The sequence below is a fragment of the Poecilia reticulata genome, unplaced genomic scaffold (genome assembly GCF_000633615.1).
Source record: "Poecilia reticulata strain Guanapo unplaced genomic scaffold, Guppy_female_1.0+MT scaffold_125, whole genome shotgun sequence".
NCBI lineage: Eukaryota > Metazoa > Chordata > Actinopteri > Cyprinodontiformes > Poeciliidae > Poecilia > Poecilia reticulata.
Window position 1 is genome coordinate 1375286 of NW_007615013.1, and position 12623 is coordinate 1387908.

At 49.1% G+C, this 12623-nt stretch overlaps 4 protein-coding genes across 15 annotated transcripts in view; 2 read left to right on the top strand and 2 right to left on the bottom strand.

Annotated features, from left to right (window-relative positions):
- ncaph2 (non-SMC condensin II complex, subunit H2) overlaps positions 1 to 698 on the top strand; it is a 6827-nt gene extending 6129 nt beyond the window's left edge. For 2 of the 3 annotated variants that reach the window (XM_017302957.1, XM_017302958.1), the window contains exon 19: positions 476 to 614. In XM_017302957.1, the coding sequence (XP_017158446.1) occupies positions 476 to 604 (129 nt within the window). In that variant the 3' untranslated portion in view covers positions 605 to 614. Of the gene's footprint in view, positions 1 to 475 lie in introns of all 3 variants that reach the window. The other variant, XM_017302959.1, reaches the window with a different exon arrangement.
- Positions 264 to 3783, bottom strand: sco2 (synthesis of cytochrome C oxidase 2). 8 transcript variants are annotated; one of them, XM_017302967.1, is made up of 3 exons: positions 2280 to 3783; positions 835 to 1620; positions 264 to 672 (listed from the first exon to the last, which is right to left on the bottom strand). In XM_017302967.1, the coding sequence occupies exons 2-3, from the start codon at positions 1605 to 1607 to the stop codon at positions 579 to 581; spliced, it is 867 nt and encodes a 288-aa protein (XP_017158456.1). In that variant the 5' UTR covers positions 1608 to 1620; positions 2280 to 3783; the 3' UTR covers positions 264 to 578. The 8 variants fall into 8 exon arrangements, with proteins under 8 accessions (XP_017158456.1, XP_017158453.1, XP_017158451.1 ...); XM_017302964.1 differs by having other exon boundaries at positions 835 to 1623; XM_017302962.1 differs by having other exon boundaries at positions 2268 to 3783.
- A 26-nt stretch (positions 3784 to 3809) lies between these two features.
- Positions 3810 to 7491, top strand: LOC103459820 (calumenin-A). 3 transcript variants are annotated; one of them, XM_017302961.1, is made up of 7 exons: positions 3810 to 3895; positions 4187 to 4413; positions 5177 to 5370; positions 5448 to 5614; positions 5690 to 5750; positions 6325 to 6524; positions 6594 to 7491. In XM_017302961.1, exons 2-7 carry the CDS (start codon positions 4196 to 4198, stop codon positions 6696 to 6698), a joined length of 945 nt encoding a protein of 314 aa, XP_017158450.1. In that variant the 5' UTR covers positions 3810 to 3895; positions 4187 to 4195; the 3' UTR covers positions 6699 to 7491. The 3 variants fall into 3 exon arrangements, with proteins under 3 accessions (XP_017158450.1, XP_017158449.1, XP_008399936.2); XM_017302960.1 differs by lacking the exon at positions 3810 to 3895 and adding an exon at positions 3950 to 4081; XM_008401714.2 differs by lacking the exon at positions 3810 to 3895 and having other exon boundaries at positions 4121 to 4413.
- opn1sw1 (opsin 1 (cone pigments), short-wave-sensitive 1) lies at positions 7472 to 9028 on the bottom strand. Its single transcript, NM_001297490.1, is given in 5 exon segments — positions 7472 to 7756; positions 7840 to 8079; positions 8188 to 8353; positions 8424 to 8592; positions 8673 to 9028. Coding segments are annotated over 5 exon segments (1008 nt in total). The 5' UTR covers positions 9013 to 9028; the 3' UTR covers positions 7472 to 7663.
- Between the last annotated feature and the right edge of the window lie 3595 nt (positions 9029 to 12623).

Here is a 12623-nt window from a genome sequence, read left to right on the forward strand (position 1 = left end):
CTCTTCCTCTTCCTGCTCTTCCTCTTCCTGCTCCTCCTCTTCCTCTTCCTGCTCCTCCTCTTCCTGCTCTTCCTGCTCCTCCTCCTCCAGGGTTTTAGGGAGATCATGTCCCGGCTGTCGGTGGAGCTGCTGAATGATTCTCTGATTTATTGAGTTTATTATTCAAAGCAGATTAAAAGGTTTGTAAGGAATCCCAGCAGAACCAGAACCAGAACCAGAGCCGGGCTCGGTACCATTATTGAGATTATAGATACTATAAGTCAGATTTATTGTTCAGATCCACAATGTAAATAAATTTGTTTCCAGGAGGATAAAGTGACTTTGCCATAGCAACAGGTTTTGTTAGCAGTGGCAGGTCAGAGGTCACAGTAAAATGTTTCATCTTTGATGTTGGCAGCAGTGCCCCCGCTGTGCTGTGGTTAGGCTCTCATGGGGGCGAGTTGACCTTTAACCCTGGGTGTTTCGCCCCCTGCAGGCCAACGACTACTCGGTGGAGGTGGACAGTGCTGCGGGCCTGGAGGACAGCGTGGACTCCATGTCTTTAACGCTGCTGAGCACGCAGCGAGCCACGGACCGCTTCAAGACGCTGGCGGACTCCAGCTGATGGGCTCGGTTCTGATGGTCCAGCTGGACCGGCTGCTCCCCATCACACAGGACGGCTCCTGTTTCTCTCTAATGAAATAAAATATTCACTTTTTTGGCAGAAAGCTGTTTTATTGAACTTGATACTCAAATAAACATGTTGACATGTCGACGTGCCTCGACATGCTCCTACATGTTTAACAGGCTCCTACAGCATGATAAACATGTAGGAGCTGGTTCCCATGCTCCTACAGCGGGACGTGGTTCCGGATGTGGTTCCGGATGCTGTCGGCGATCTGCTCCGGGCTCTTGGTTCGGTTGTAGTAGTCCAGAAAGAGCCCGTCCGGACTAACCAGGTACAGCAGCACGCTGTGATCCACTATGTAGTCCCCGTCCTCGTCCTTCGGCCCCGCGCTGGCGTACACCCGGAAGTCCCGCCCCGCGTGACGCACCTCTTCCGGTGTGCCGGTTAGCCCGACCAGCCGCGGGTGGAAATCCCGGACGTAGCGGGCCAGCGCTGCCACGTCGTCCCGCTCCGGGTCCACAGTTATGAAGAGCGGCTGCAGGCGCGGCAGGGCCGGGTCCCGGTCCAGAGCCGACACCACGGCGCTCAGCTTGTCCAGCTCGTCGGGGCAGATGTCGGGGCAGTGTGTGAAGCCGAAGTACAGGAGGACCCAGCGGCCCAGGAAGTCCTGCTTGGTCCGGCGGCGGCCCGTGTGGTCCAGCAGGCTGAACGTCCCCTGACCCAGAGCCACCGTCCGGAGCTGCTCCACTCGCTGCCGCCGCCGCCGTTGCTGCCTCTCCTGCTCCACCCACCACCACGCGCCCAGCAACGCCACCCCGACCAGCAACGTCACCCCCAACCGGGTCCGCAGCTTCAGCGCGACCCGAGACGAGTCCGGAGTCCGGGACAGGGACCGGGTCAGAACCCGCTCAGGTCCACTCGGATACCGGTACTGGGCTGTCCGATGGAGACACAGCAGGACGCCACCACCTCCACGGAGGATGCACCCCACTCTCAACATGGCCGACGGTTCCCTGCTGGCACATATAGGATATGGAGAATATAGAAAATGGAAAGTGAGGAAAAAATGTACAATATGAAAAGAATGAGAATGTGAACAACATTAGAGAAAATCTGAAATAAAATATTTCATATTTCTCATGTTTTCTCTGGGAGAACATGCAGCCACAACACCTGACTGGTTATTAAACCAGGTTGCAGGTTTCACTGGCTGATTCATTTCCGTGGAAATGTGGCAGAAACAACAGCAGGTATTAATATCAGCCTCTGGTGGTTTAGTGGAAGGACTGGAATTAGATTAAAGTGCAGATTTATAAATGTAAAACCATACAGGGTTAGCATTCATTTCCGTTTAGGAGCGTCAGGCGCTTGACCTGACCAATATGGCGGGCGCTACTCTGCGCCACCCGGCGGCCATGCAACAGTCCCGCTGTGTTGTAACTGACCTCTAGCAGCGCATTACAGCCGAACCGACTGCTTTATCTCAGTGGACCCAGCCTCTACAGAACCGACCGGCCAGACGAACTTAAGTGTTTTATTACAGAGCGAGAAAAACAACTAGGAGCCAGTTAGCATAAAACTACCAAAGTGAGCTACAGTTACCCTCTTGACGTAAAAGCTTTAAAGAGGTTCTGACATCATGGTTCCGTTCAGAACTCACCTGCTTCCTCACCTAATCAGCACAGAACCATCTGCTTTTGCTGCCACTCACATCTGATTCAAACATTCCACTGATGTTTCCACCCGGAGCAGAAACACCGCCGGACTGCCTGCTGCTGAATGGTCGGTTCAAACACGAAACTGTCCAATGACTGGCGGAGCTGCAGTGTTTCCCTTCAGGTTCCGAGTCTCCCAGTCCGTCCTCGGGTTCTGAAGGAGACTGACCCGATCACAACCAAAGTTCTGAGGAGGGAAAACGTCTCCGTGGAGGAATGTTCCTGTCGTTAGAGCTCAGAAAACTAAAGGAACCGCTGTGGAGAAACTCAGAGCCCAAACCAGATCCTGGTTCTGGCCAGAACCAGAACCAGAACCGGGCCGGTATATTTGTCTGACATGGATTCAAACTACAGTTGACAGGCTCCGCTGGTCCAACAGAACCAGGATCTGGTTCCACCTGATAACCAGAACCAGCACACCATCTAAACAGGTTAACAAGCTGAATTATGGATCTTTGTCGGAACCACTCCGGAACCTTTTGCCTCGACCCGTTTCCCTCCAGGTTTATAAATCAGGTTTTTTTCTGAGTTGCTCCTGAAATGATACATTTTTCCCTTCAATCGGGTCAGAACTTGAAACCCGTACAGATTGTTCCAGGTCCGAATTCAGTCTGCCGGTTCTGCAACAGATTATTAAACCAAATGAATTCTCCACGTGTTTCGGTATCGAGATGCTATATTATACCGGGTCAGAACCAGCAGAACGGATCAGAACCGGTTCTGTTCTGGTCCCATGTTTATCAAGAACAGATAAACGGTTCTGGTTTCAGCCCAGGAAGCTCTAACTGATCCTGTAATATAGTTCAGGTTCTGGTCCGGTCGGAACAATTTCCGACCGGACCGGACCGCTGACCCGGTCTTACCAGAACCAGAACCAAGTGAGGCAGAAATTAGTTTCTGTTATCAGATTAGAAACAACCTGAGATGATCAGAACCGTTTGGTTCTGAAATATTTGGTTTCATCTGATCTGGTTCTGCTTCGGTTCTGATCTGGACCTCTCTAACACCTTACTGGTTCTGATCCGTTAAAATCCTTCTGGAGCTTTAACATGAGTGACATCATGGCACCCACAGCGTGACCTTTGACCTTCTGGAGAGAGGTCCATCCAGAACCTGTTTGGCCCGGTCCAGAACCCGCTTCAATTTAGAGTTCTAGGAGAAGGTTCTGGTTATCTGGGCCTGTGGGAACCGATCGGCCCAGATGAACCCAGAACATTTTCAAGGAACCAGCAGCTGGTTTCTGTAGAACCAAGAGACCCAATAAACCAGAACCAGAACCATGCTGTACCACTGAAACCCATCTGACCCGCTGCTGAACCTCAGACGGTTTTGGACCGGTACCGAACCCTGACGGGTTTGGACCGGCTGCTGCAGTTCTGTCTGTTTCTGCTCTGAGGACGTGGCAGCTCCTCCCCCCCCTCACCCTCTTTCTCCTTCTGACGCTGCGGACCAATCAGATGAGGAGAGCGGCTGCAGCCGGGTTGTGATTGGCCAGAAGTTGGGCCGTCTGTGTGAGAGGAGAAGCTCTGCGGATCAGAACCAGAGAAGAGCCGGACGGCGGCAGCAGCGTCAGGTGAGTCTGCGGAGCCTCACGTCGGCTCACTTCCTGTTTGACCGTAAAAGGTCAGGATGAGGTCAGGATGAGGTCAGTCTGATCAAGAGCAGAGCTGGAGACCGGCTAGAAAACTACTGCTAGATGCTGGAAGAGACTCCTGGAGGAGATCTATGCTGATTACATCTATGCTGATCATATCTGGTGGTGAGATTTATAGTTTTTAGATCTATGGTGGTAGGATCTCTAGTTTTTAGATCTATGGTTGTTACATCTATAGTTTTTAGATCTATGTGTCTGTCTCTGCGTCAGTCTGGCAGGATGATCCGCTCAGCGTTGATCTGCTGGCTCCTCCTGGTTGCCAGGGGCGACGGGAAGCCAACAGAGCGGCGGACTCGGGTCCATCAGGAGGAGCCACTCAGCGCGCTGCGACACGACGACAAGCAGAACTTTGACTACGACCACGATGCGTTCCTCGGGCAAGACGAGGCCAAGGCCTTCGACCGCCTGTCGCCTGACGAGAGCAAGCGCAGACTCAGGTCAGTACGGAGGTTTTCCTTCTCACTAACTTTCCCAGGCTCAGTCCCAGCAGCTGATCTGTCCTGGAGGCGTCCTGAGGTTGGCTGCAGCTGGGTGTGGGTTCCCCTTCCTTACCTCAGGAACCACCACAGATGTTTGCTGTCCTGGTTTCTAAGAACTGAATGTAAAAGACCAAAACATGGCTGACAACAGATGAGACTTGTCATTTAAAAAAAAAACTGGAATTCATCTGTATCTTTTTAAAAGGAGTCACATAAATGAAAATTTCGCCCTAGTTGGAAAATCAAATTTGTGTCATTTCTGTACTGCGATCAGGGCCGCACAAAATCACTTTGAGGGCCACATATGTTCCCCGAGCTGCACTTTGGACACGCCTGGTATCAGCGATCCAAGCCCAGACCATGATACCATCCCTACCTGTAAGCAGGGCCTTTTCTCCACGTTCCCTGAGGAAATCTAGGAACCCCTCCCAGTCTTCCCAGTCTTCCCAGGCCTCCCAGGCTTTGTTTCCAGAGTCTCTAATGGAGGCTGAACCGACCAAACCGCTCGATTCAAAGGAGACCTGTTTGGTTTCAGCAGAAACACTGAAAGGCAGTGAAATAAAACCAGTTCAGCCACATGCTTCCTGAACATTTCCCAGCAGATAAACTGGAAATGTGCTGGATGGTACTTTCTGGTTCCCAGCCAATCAGTAGCCCATGTGTGTAACGTGTATTACCAGCAGATGGCAGCGCTGAGCTCTGCTCCCTGTTTGTCTTGCAGCATCATCGTGGATCGGATTGACAGCAACAAGGACGACTTTGTCTCGGAGGACGAGCTGAGGCTCTGGATCGAGGCCATCCAGAGCCGGCACATGTTTGAGGACGTTGAACACCAGTGGAGCGAGTTCGACCTGAACCAGGATGGCCTGATCAGCTGGGACGAATACAGGAACGTCACGTATGGCAGCTACCTGGGTAAGCAACTGCAGATCAGATCCAGTCCATGAAACGTGTCGGGACCGACTGCTCTGACCTTGACCAACCTCTTCCAGACGGCCCTCTGACAGAGACGGAGTACAACTACACCCACATGATGGCACGGGACGAGAGGCGCTTTAAGGTGGCCAACAGGGACGGAAACCTGAACGCAGACCGGCAGGAGTTCATGGCCTTCCTCCACCCAGAGAACCATGAGTACATGAAGCAGGTGGTGGTGCAGGTAGGGGCAGCATCAGGACAAGATACAGCACTCAGGTGACTGTCCTTTGGGTAACCTGTTTCTCTGCTGCCACAGGAAACCATGGAGGACATAGACAAGAACGGAGACGGCTTCATCGACCTCAAGGAGTACATCGGTAACAAATCCACAGCCAGGCTCAGGGCTGACTTTCATACTGACCTTTTCCAGCCGGGGTCATGTGACTACTGGAGTGCTAAACTGTCCTGGTCTGCTGATCTGAGGAGAAATGACAGATCAGCGGTTCTGGGTCCACCTGAAGGTCTGATGGCAAATCCAGAACCATCAGAACTCTCAGTGAGGAGCAGCTCCTCTAACCAGGATCCTGATTCCTTTCATTGATATGGTCCAATGGTCCTCTGGTCCACTGGTCCTCTGGTCTTTTGGTCCTCTGRTCTTCTGGTACTCTGGTCTTTTGGTCCTCTGGTCCACTGGTCCTCTGGTCCWCTGGTCCTCTGGTCCTCTGATCTTTTGGTCCWCTGGTCTTCTGGTACTCTGGTCTTTTGGTCCTCTGGTCCACTGGTCCTCTGGTCCTCTGGTCCACTGATCCACTGGATACTGCATTCATATCCCTGCTTTGCTTCCTGTGTGTTTCTGTGTTTCCTTGTTCTGGACTCTCCTGGCAGTAGATCCAGAGATCAGTTGCTGCAGGTTCGTCTCTGATCCTCCTCCCTTACCTTTCTTGTTGCCAGGTGACATGTTCACCGCAGAGAACGGATTGGAGGAACCGGAGTGGGTCGCCTCGGAGCGTCAGCAGTTCTCAGAGTTCAGAGACAAGAACCAGGACGGGAAGATGGACCGGGAGGAAACTCTGGACTGGATCCTCCCTGCAGACTACGATCATGCTGTCGCCGAGGCCAAGCACCTCTTGTATGAGTCCGACTCCAACAAGGTGGGTGTGAGTCCATCTGGTGTCGGCATCCGGCCCGGTTCTGTTTGACCGCCGTTTGTTTGTGTCCAGGACGGGAGACTTACCAAGGAGGAAATTCTCAACAAGTTCGACCTGTTTGTGGGAAGCCAGGTGACGAACTATGGCGAGGCGTTGCTGCGACACGATGAGTTCTAGAAACATCCCGAGTCCATCGCTAATTTATTACTGATCTGTAGAGGAGAGAAGTTCTGCTCTTGGTTTTGATCCTGGTTCTGATCCGGTCTGCCTGGCAGATGTTTGTCTCAGGAAGACCTGCAGGATTATTCCACTCTAAGTCTGGTAAAAATAAACCAAAAGTACATACACCCCCCCTCAGTTCAAAGGTACCACTCCACGGTCCACTCAAAGACCAGCCCACATCATCAGCCCTCCACCATCGTGCCTTACAGTTGGTCTGAACATTTCTGTCCAAACAACCAGGTAGACACCATGGGGTTACCTCAAATGCAGCTTGTTAGGTTCTGACCTCCGACTCCATCAATTAATTAATTAGTATTAATTAGCAGTTACTTTCCTCCTGCCCTCCATGTGTCATAGCTCACGGACTGACCTTTAACCTTTGAACTGAAGGAGAGTGTCAATGGATCTGGATGGAAGCGGTCAGGTTCATACAGAGCTGCCACACCCCAAACGGCCACCAGGGAGCAGTACCAGCCAGTTTGGGTTGGATCCCTGCCCTGGTACCGCCAGGTCCTCGGTGCTCTGCCCCCTGGTGGCTGTTGTAGCTCTTCCTGGTTTCACATCAACCCGGTTCTGTTGGTGAAGCTGTTTAACTCTCAGCTGTTCTGCAGAACTGTTTCTCTGGTTTGGACCCGCCTCCATCTGTTCCTCCTCTCCCACTAATGCTGACTGTTTTGTTGGTCTGAAGACACAACTTGTATTTTTGTAGAATTGAGGACAAGCAGACAATAAATTGAATAGATTTTTATTTGTTTTTTTGTTGCTTTTATCTAAACAAATGCATTCTACAATAAAATACCATCTGGTGTCTTTTATATAAACTGTATTTACATGTTGGTTGTTCCTGTGGATCCTCTGAACTCAGATCTTTGAAAGTCCTTTGGGGAAGTCAAATGTCCTTCTGAGTTTTGCTCCAAACATTATGAAGCTGTGGACACCTCAGTCTTTGAAGACACTTCAGACGCTTCCTCCATTTTCTTCCCAAACACCATTTCCATGATGCAGGCATTGAACTGGAAGACAGGGAGCAGGAAGTTATCCTGATGCTTTAGGCGCGGGAAGGAAATGTCTGGAGGGACCAGCTGGTCCTCCTCACCTGTTTGTTCATGAAGGCGTAGATGAGCGGGTTGTAGACGCAGGAGCTCTTGGAGAAGAACGCAGGGATGGTGACGAGCCGGTAGTCTTTGTTGACTTCCTCTGAGTTGGCGTACCAGAGGCCCGTCAGGGCGTAGGGGCCGTAGCAGGTGACGAAGGAGCCCACCATCACGATGATCATCCTGGACACCTCCTTCTCAGCCTTCTGGGTGGAGGCGGACTCCGCCTGCTGCGCCGCAACCTACAGGAGGTTAGGAGAGGCTGCATCAGAACCAGAACCAGCTCTGGTTCCCACTCAGCTTCACTGCCTCATCCTCCATGAACTGCTGAGCAGCAGTGATGTACTCACGGCTCTCAGCGCGCCCAGCAGCTGCGAGTAGGAGAAGATGATGATGGACAGAGGCATGCAGAAGCAAGTGATCAGCAGGAAATACATGTAGCTGGTGCAGCCGTACTCTTCATTGTGGGTGTACCAGTCGGGTCCGCAGGAGCAGCCCAGGCCTTCCGGGATGTACCTGCACACAACAGCATCCCGTCAGCCGGAGGAACCGCTGGAAGCTGCTCTCTCAGCGGCGGCAGACCTACCTGCTCCAGCCGAAGAAAGGCGGCGAGGCGCAGCCCACCCCCATGAACCAGGTGAAGACCACGGCGGCGGCGGCGTGGGTGCTGCCGAACTTGAAGGCTCCGAACGGTTTACAGATCACCAGGAACCTCTCGAAGGAGAGCACGGCGAGCGACCAGGACGTCACCAGACCTGCAGGAAGAACGTCATCGTCATCGTCATCATCAGCCACCTTTACCCAGCAGCCCGGACCTCTCACCTGTCCGCCATACCTGCCACGGCGCCCATGGCGGCTTCCAATGCACACAAGGTGTAACCCAGGAAGTAGTAGCCCCTCAGACTGGCCACGAACACCTGGCTGACGGAGAAGGTGACGAAGATGAAGCCAGCGAAGGAGATGTTGACCAGGATGTAGTTGAGAGGAGCTCGGAGCTTCTTGTACTTGGCCGTGGCCAGGAGGACCAGCAGGTTCAGCGGCGTTCCCGCAAAGAAGACGAAGCCCATGAAGAGCGCCTGCAGGTGGAAGGCCCACGCCGGGGCCAGGTAGTGCTGGGAGCCCTCGAAGGGGTCCACCTTGGAGATGTTCTCGTACAGGTGAAAATGTTTCCCCATCTTTACCCTGAGTTCCTCCGACCTCCGCGAAGCTTCTTTATATACAGCCATAAACCACTTAGAGCGAAGATAATCCGGCCGGCTTTTCCCAAACTTTACGGATTAAATCCTTCTGACGCTTTAATCTTCTTACGGAGAAGAAACAATGAAAACAGACTCGCATCGTCAACTCATCCCGGTCAAACAGGAAGCTCGTTTTCAGACACAGTTTGGGTTTAGAGGTTGAATCTCATGAAAACTTCAACTAGTCCGATTTTTTCTGGAGAAAAAAAGTTTGATTTGAAACGATAAGGACAGTTTGACTTCAGGGATTATCAACCTGTTCAACAAGCACTGACCTCCAGATTAACACGTCATCACGGTTTTCATCAACACGACCCTTATTTAACTAGATTGTTATTGAAATTATCTGAATTATTTTCTATCAACAGTTTTTCTTAATTCGCTTCCAATTAAAAACGATTTTCTTCTTATGTGAAAACCACTGAATAAATGCTTGTTATGAAATAAATACTTTCTGCTTGGACAGTAAAATGCTGTAAACTGATGAAGAGGATCAGTGATGAAGAGCAGCTGGCTGGCCGGTAAAACCCAATAAGAACCTTTACTTTTCCGTGACTTCAGGTCTAATCCGGATGTTAAGAAGTACCTGAGCGGGTCATCCACCTTAATCCGGCCCAATCCCGCAAACAAAGAGCTTAGACTCTAATGACTCCACAGCTCCTGGTTCTCCTCCCGCTGCTCTGCTGCTGCTCCACTTCGAGCAGGAGGTCAGCAGGATGCGGAGCGCTCTGCCTCTTCATCACTTCATCTTCCTCATGAGGAGGTCTGCTGCTGGTTCTCCCCCGGTTCTCCTTCGAGCCGAGGCTGTATCGTAACCAGGCTGTGAACGGTGGAGCATGGGTATGATACGACCTCAGCTCGCTGGAGCCTCTCCGCGGCGGCTCCGGTCTCAGGTGTTCAGGTTTGTTTCTCTGCAGCTGATTGATGTTGAAATGCGGTAATAAAATGTGAATAAAGTCTCTCTGTGTGATTCTGGAGGATTTTTGTTTGTAATGTTTGCAGTTGCTCCTTAACTTAGGATGAATGTTGAAAGATGAAGCTCCGTCCCTCCGCAGCATCAGGGACCATCTACCTGACAGGTGACCTGGAGGAGCGAGTCTCTGGGGGGTTGAGGTTTCCCACAGGAGCCGTGAAAACCCGGAGAACCTGGCAGCAGTCCGAGTGGAACCCCGCAGCAGAAGCAGAGGACGGTTTTCCTCTGACCTGAATTCTAGAAACTGCAGAGAAACAGGAGATTAAACAATCAGAGCTTTCTGTCTGGATCAGAAACCGGATCTGGATCTGGATCTGGATCTGGATCTGGATCTGGATCTGGATCAGGATCTGGATCTGGATCTGGATCTGGATCTGGATCAGGATCAGGATCTGGATCTGGATCTGGATCAGGATCAGGATCTGGATCTGGATCTGGATCAGGATCAGGATCTGGATCTGGATCTGGATCAGGTAGGTTATCATCCTGGACTCTGCAGAGACCAGAACCGATGCTGCTCATATCTTGATGGATCAATATTATTACTAATAATTAATTAATGGGACTACTACTGATACCACTGCTACTAAATAACAACAACAACAATAATAATAATAATAATAATAATAATAATAATAATAATAATAATAATAAATTCATCCTCTGTATGAGGAATTGCTGTAAAGTCAACGACACAACGCCAGTGATTGTCGCCCCCTGCTGTTCAGGAGGAGCGATGCTCCTGATGATGATGATGATGATGATGATGAAGAGGGCGGGTTAATACGGAGCTCAGGTCCAGTCGTCCAGATCTGGACCTGAGCTCTGGATGCAGCAGCCCGGGACGGGATCAGACAGCCGATCATCTGGTTTCATTAGACAGAAACGTTTTAATCCACTTTGAATAATTAATTGAGCATCAAGATAACAAGGAATGTACCCAGGTGAACAAAAGTATACTTTATTATATTTCAAACATACTTACATTTGTGAAAGTACACATTTCATTATAATTTTGCCTCATATAACCTTTGAGAATTTAACCTGTTGTCATATTCCCCTGCTAAAGCTTGCGTAATAAAATTATATTCTAAAATTCTAACGAGAATTGTTAACAGTGAGTTTAATTGTGTCAGTCTTAATTATTGTTGGTTCTCCTAAATATGGTAAAGTTAACATACATGATTCTACAGACAGGGTGGCTTTGTGTTTTCCTCTGGTGAGTGTTAAAATAATGACCCTGGGACTTAAATCTAAGTCACTGAACTTAATCTAGCCGTTAACAGGAGATGGTTGTAGGGGTTATGCAGCTGTGAGGGCTACTCAGCGGATTGTTCCTCAACTGTAAAGGGTCATAACTTCTGGATCGAAGGTAGTCAGAGCTAGACGAGTCCTTTCCGACCCCAGTTTAAACAGATAATCCTCCACAAACTATCTCTAGGGTAAGACCCGAGTTTCTGGGGGTTTTCCGGACCTGTTGGACAGAGAACTGGGCCGTAGTGAGTCCAAAGAGTTGTGAGGCGTAGGCGGGACTTACTATCGGGTAGTAACAGACAAAGTATACTAAGTATTAAATGTACTACCTATAAATATATCTAAAGTATACTAAAAGTATACTTGGACCAATTTCGAAATTAGAACTTTAAAAACACTTAAATATAATTGTACCAAAATACACTTGTAATAAATATATAAAATAAAAGTATACTTTAAGTGAACAAAATATATATTTGCCCAAATGTAAATATACACTTGCTCAAGCATATTTAAAATATATTTAAAATATATTTTGTGCATATTTTTAAATACATGCTTGAAATAGATTTTTTTTTAAATTCACTTAACAGTACTTTAGATTATTAATTCCACTATGTTTTAAATTACATCTCAGTGTACATTTTAGTGTAATAAAGGATGCCTTTTTTATTTCTTTATTTAACCAGGTGARCCGCATTGAGATCCAGATCTCATGTTCCAGAGGGACGTGGGCAGAAAGTCTGCATCACGCAGCGACCTGGTTACTAAATAAAACTGATTGATGCACAAGTTTGTCTTTTAGGCACCTATAAAGTACTTTTCATGTMATTTGTAGGCATACTTTTTAAGCACCTAAAAACTATGCCTTTTTACTTGCCTTGATAATCTTTTACTATTTTTGTTAAAAGAATAAAAAATGATAATCATGATGARATGTTAAAGTACCCAATCCATTTTCAGATGTAAGATCTATAAACAGGATTAGCTCCAGTTCACWCTMCAGACCAGATGGTGGCGGTATTTCACACATTCATGAAAAAAACGCCATAAAGAGAAGAAAAAACTTGAAGCAGGGAAGAAAACAGACGCTGTTCAAATTCACCATTTTACTCACATAATATTGCCTTCAAAGTAGAGAGAAGCCTCGACTATAGTTAGTAATTTTGGTCAATTCAAGCTGGTGACGTCATAGTCAGAGTTAGACGACAACACAACGAGACAACAACTAATGGAAATGAAATGTGTGTCACCAAAGGAGCCTGAAGGGACGACGGCTGCTAAGTGTTGCTAGCTGCTAAGTGTTGCTAGCTGCTAAGTG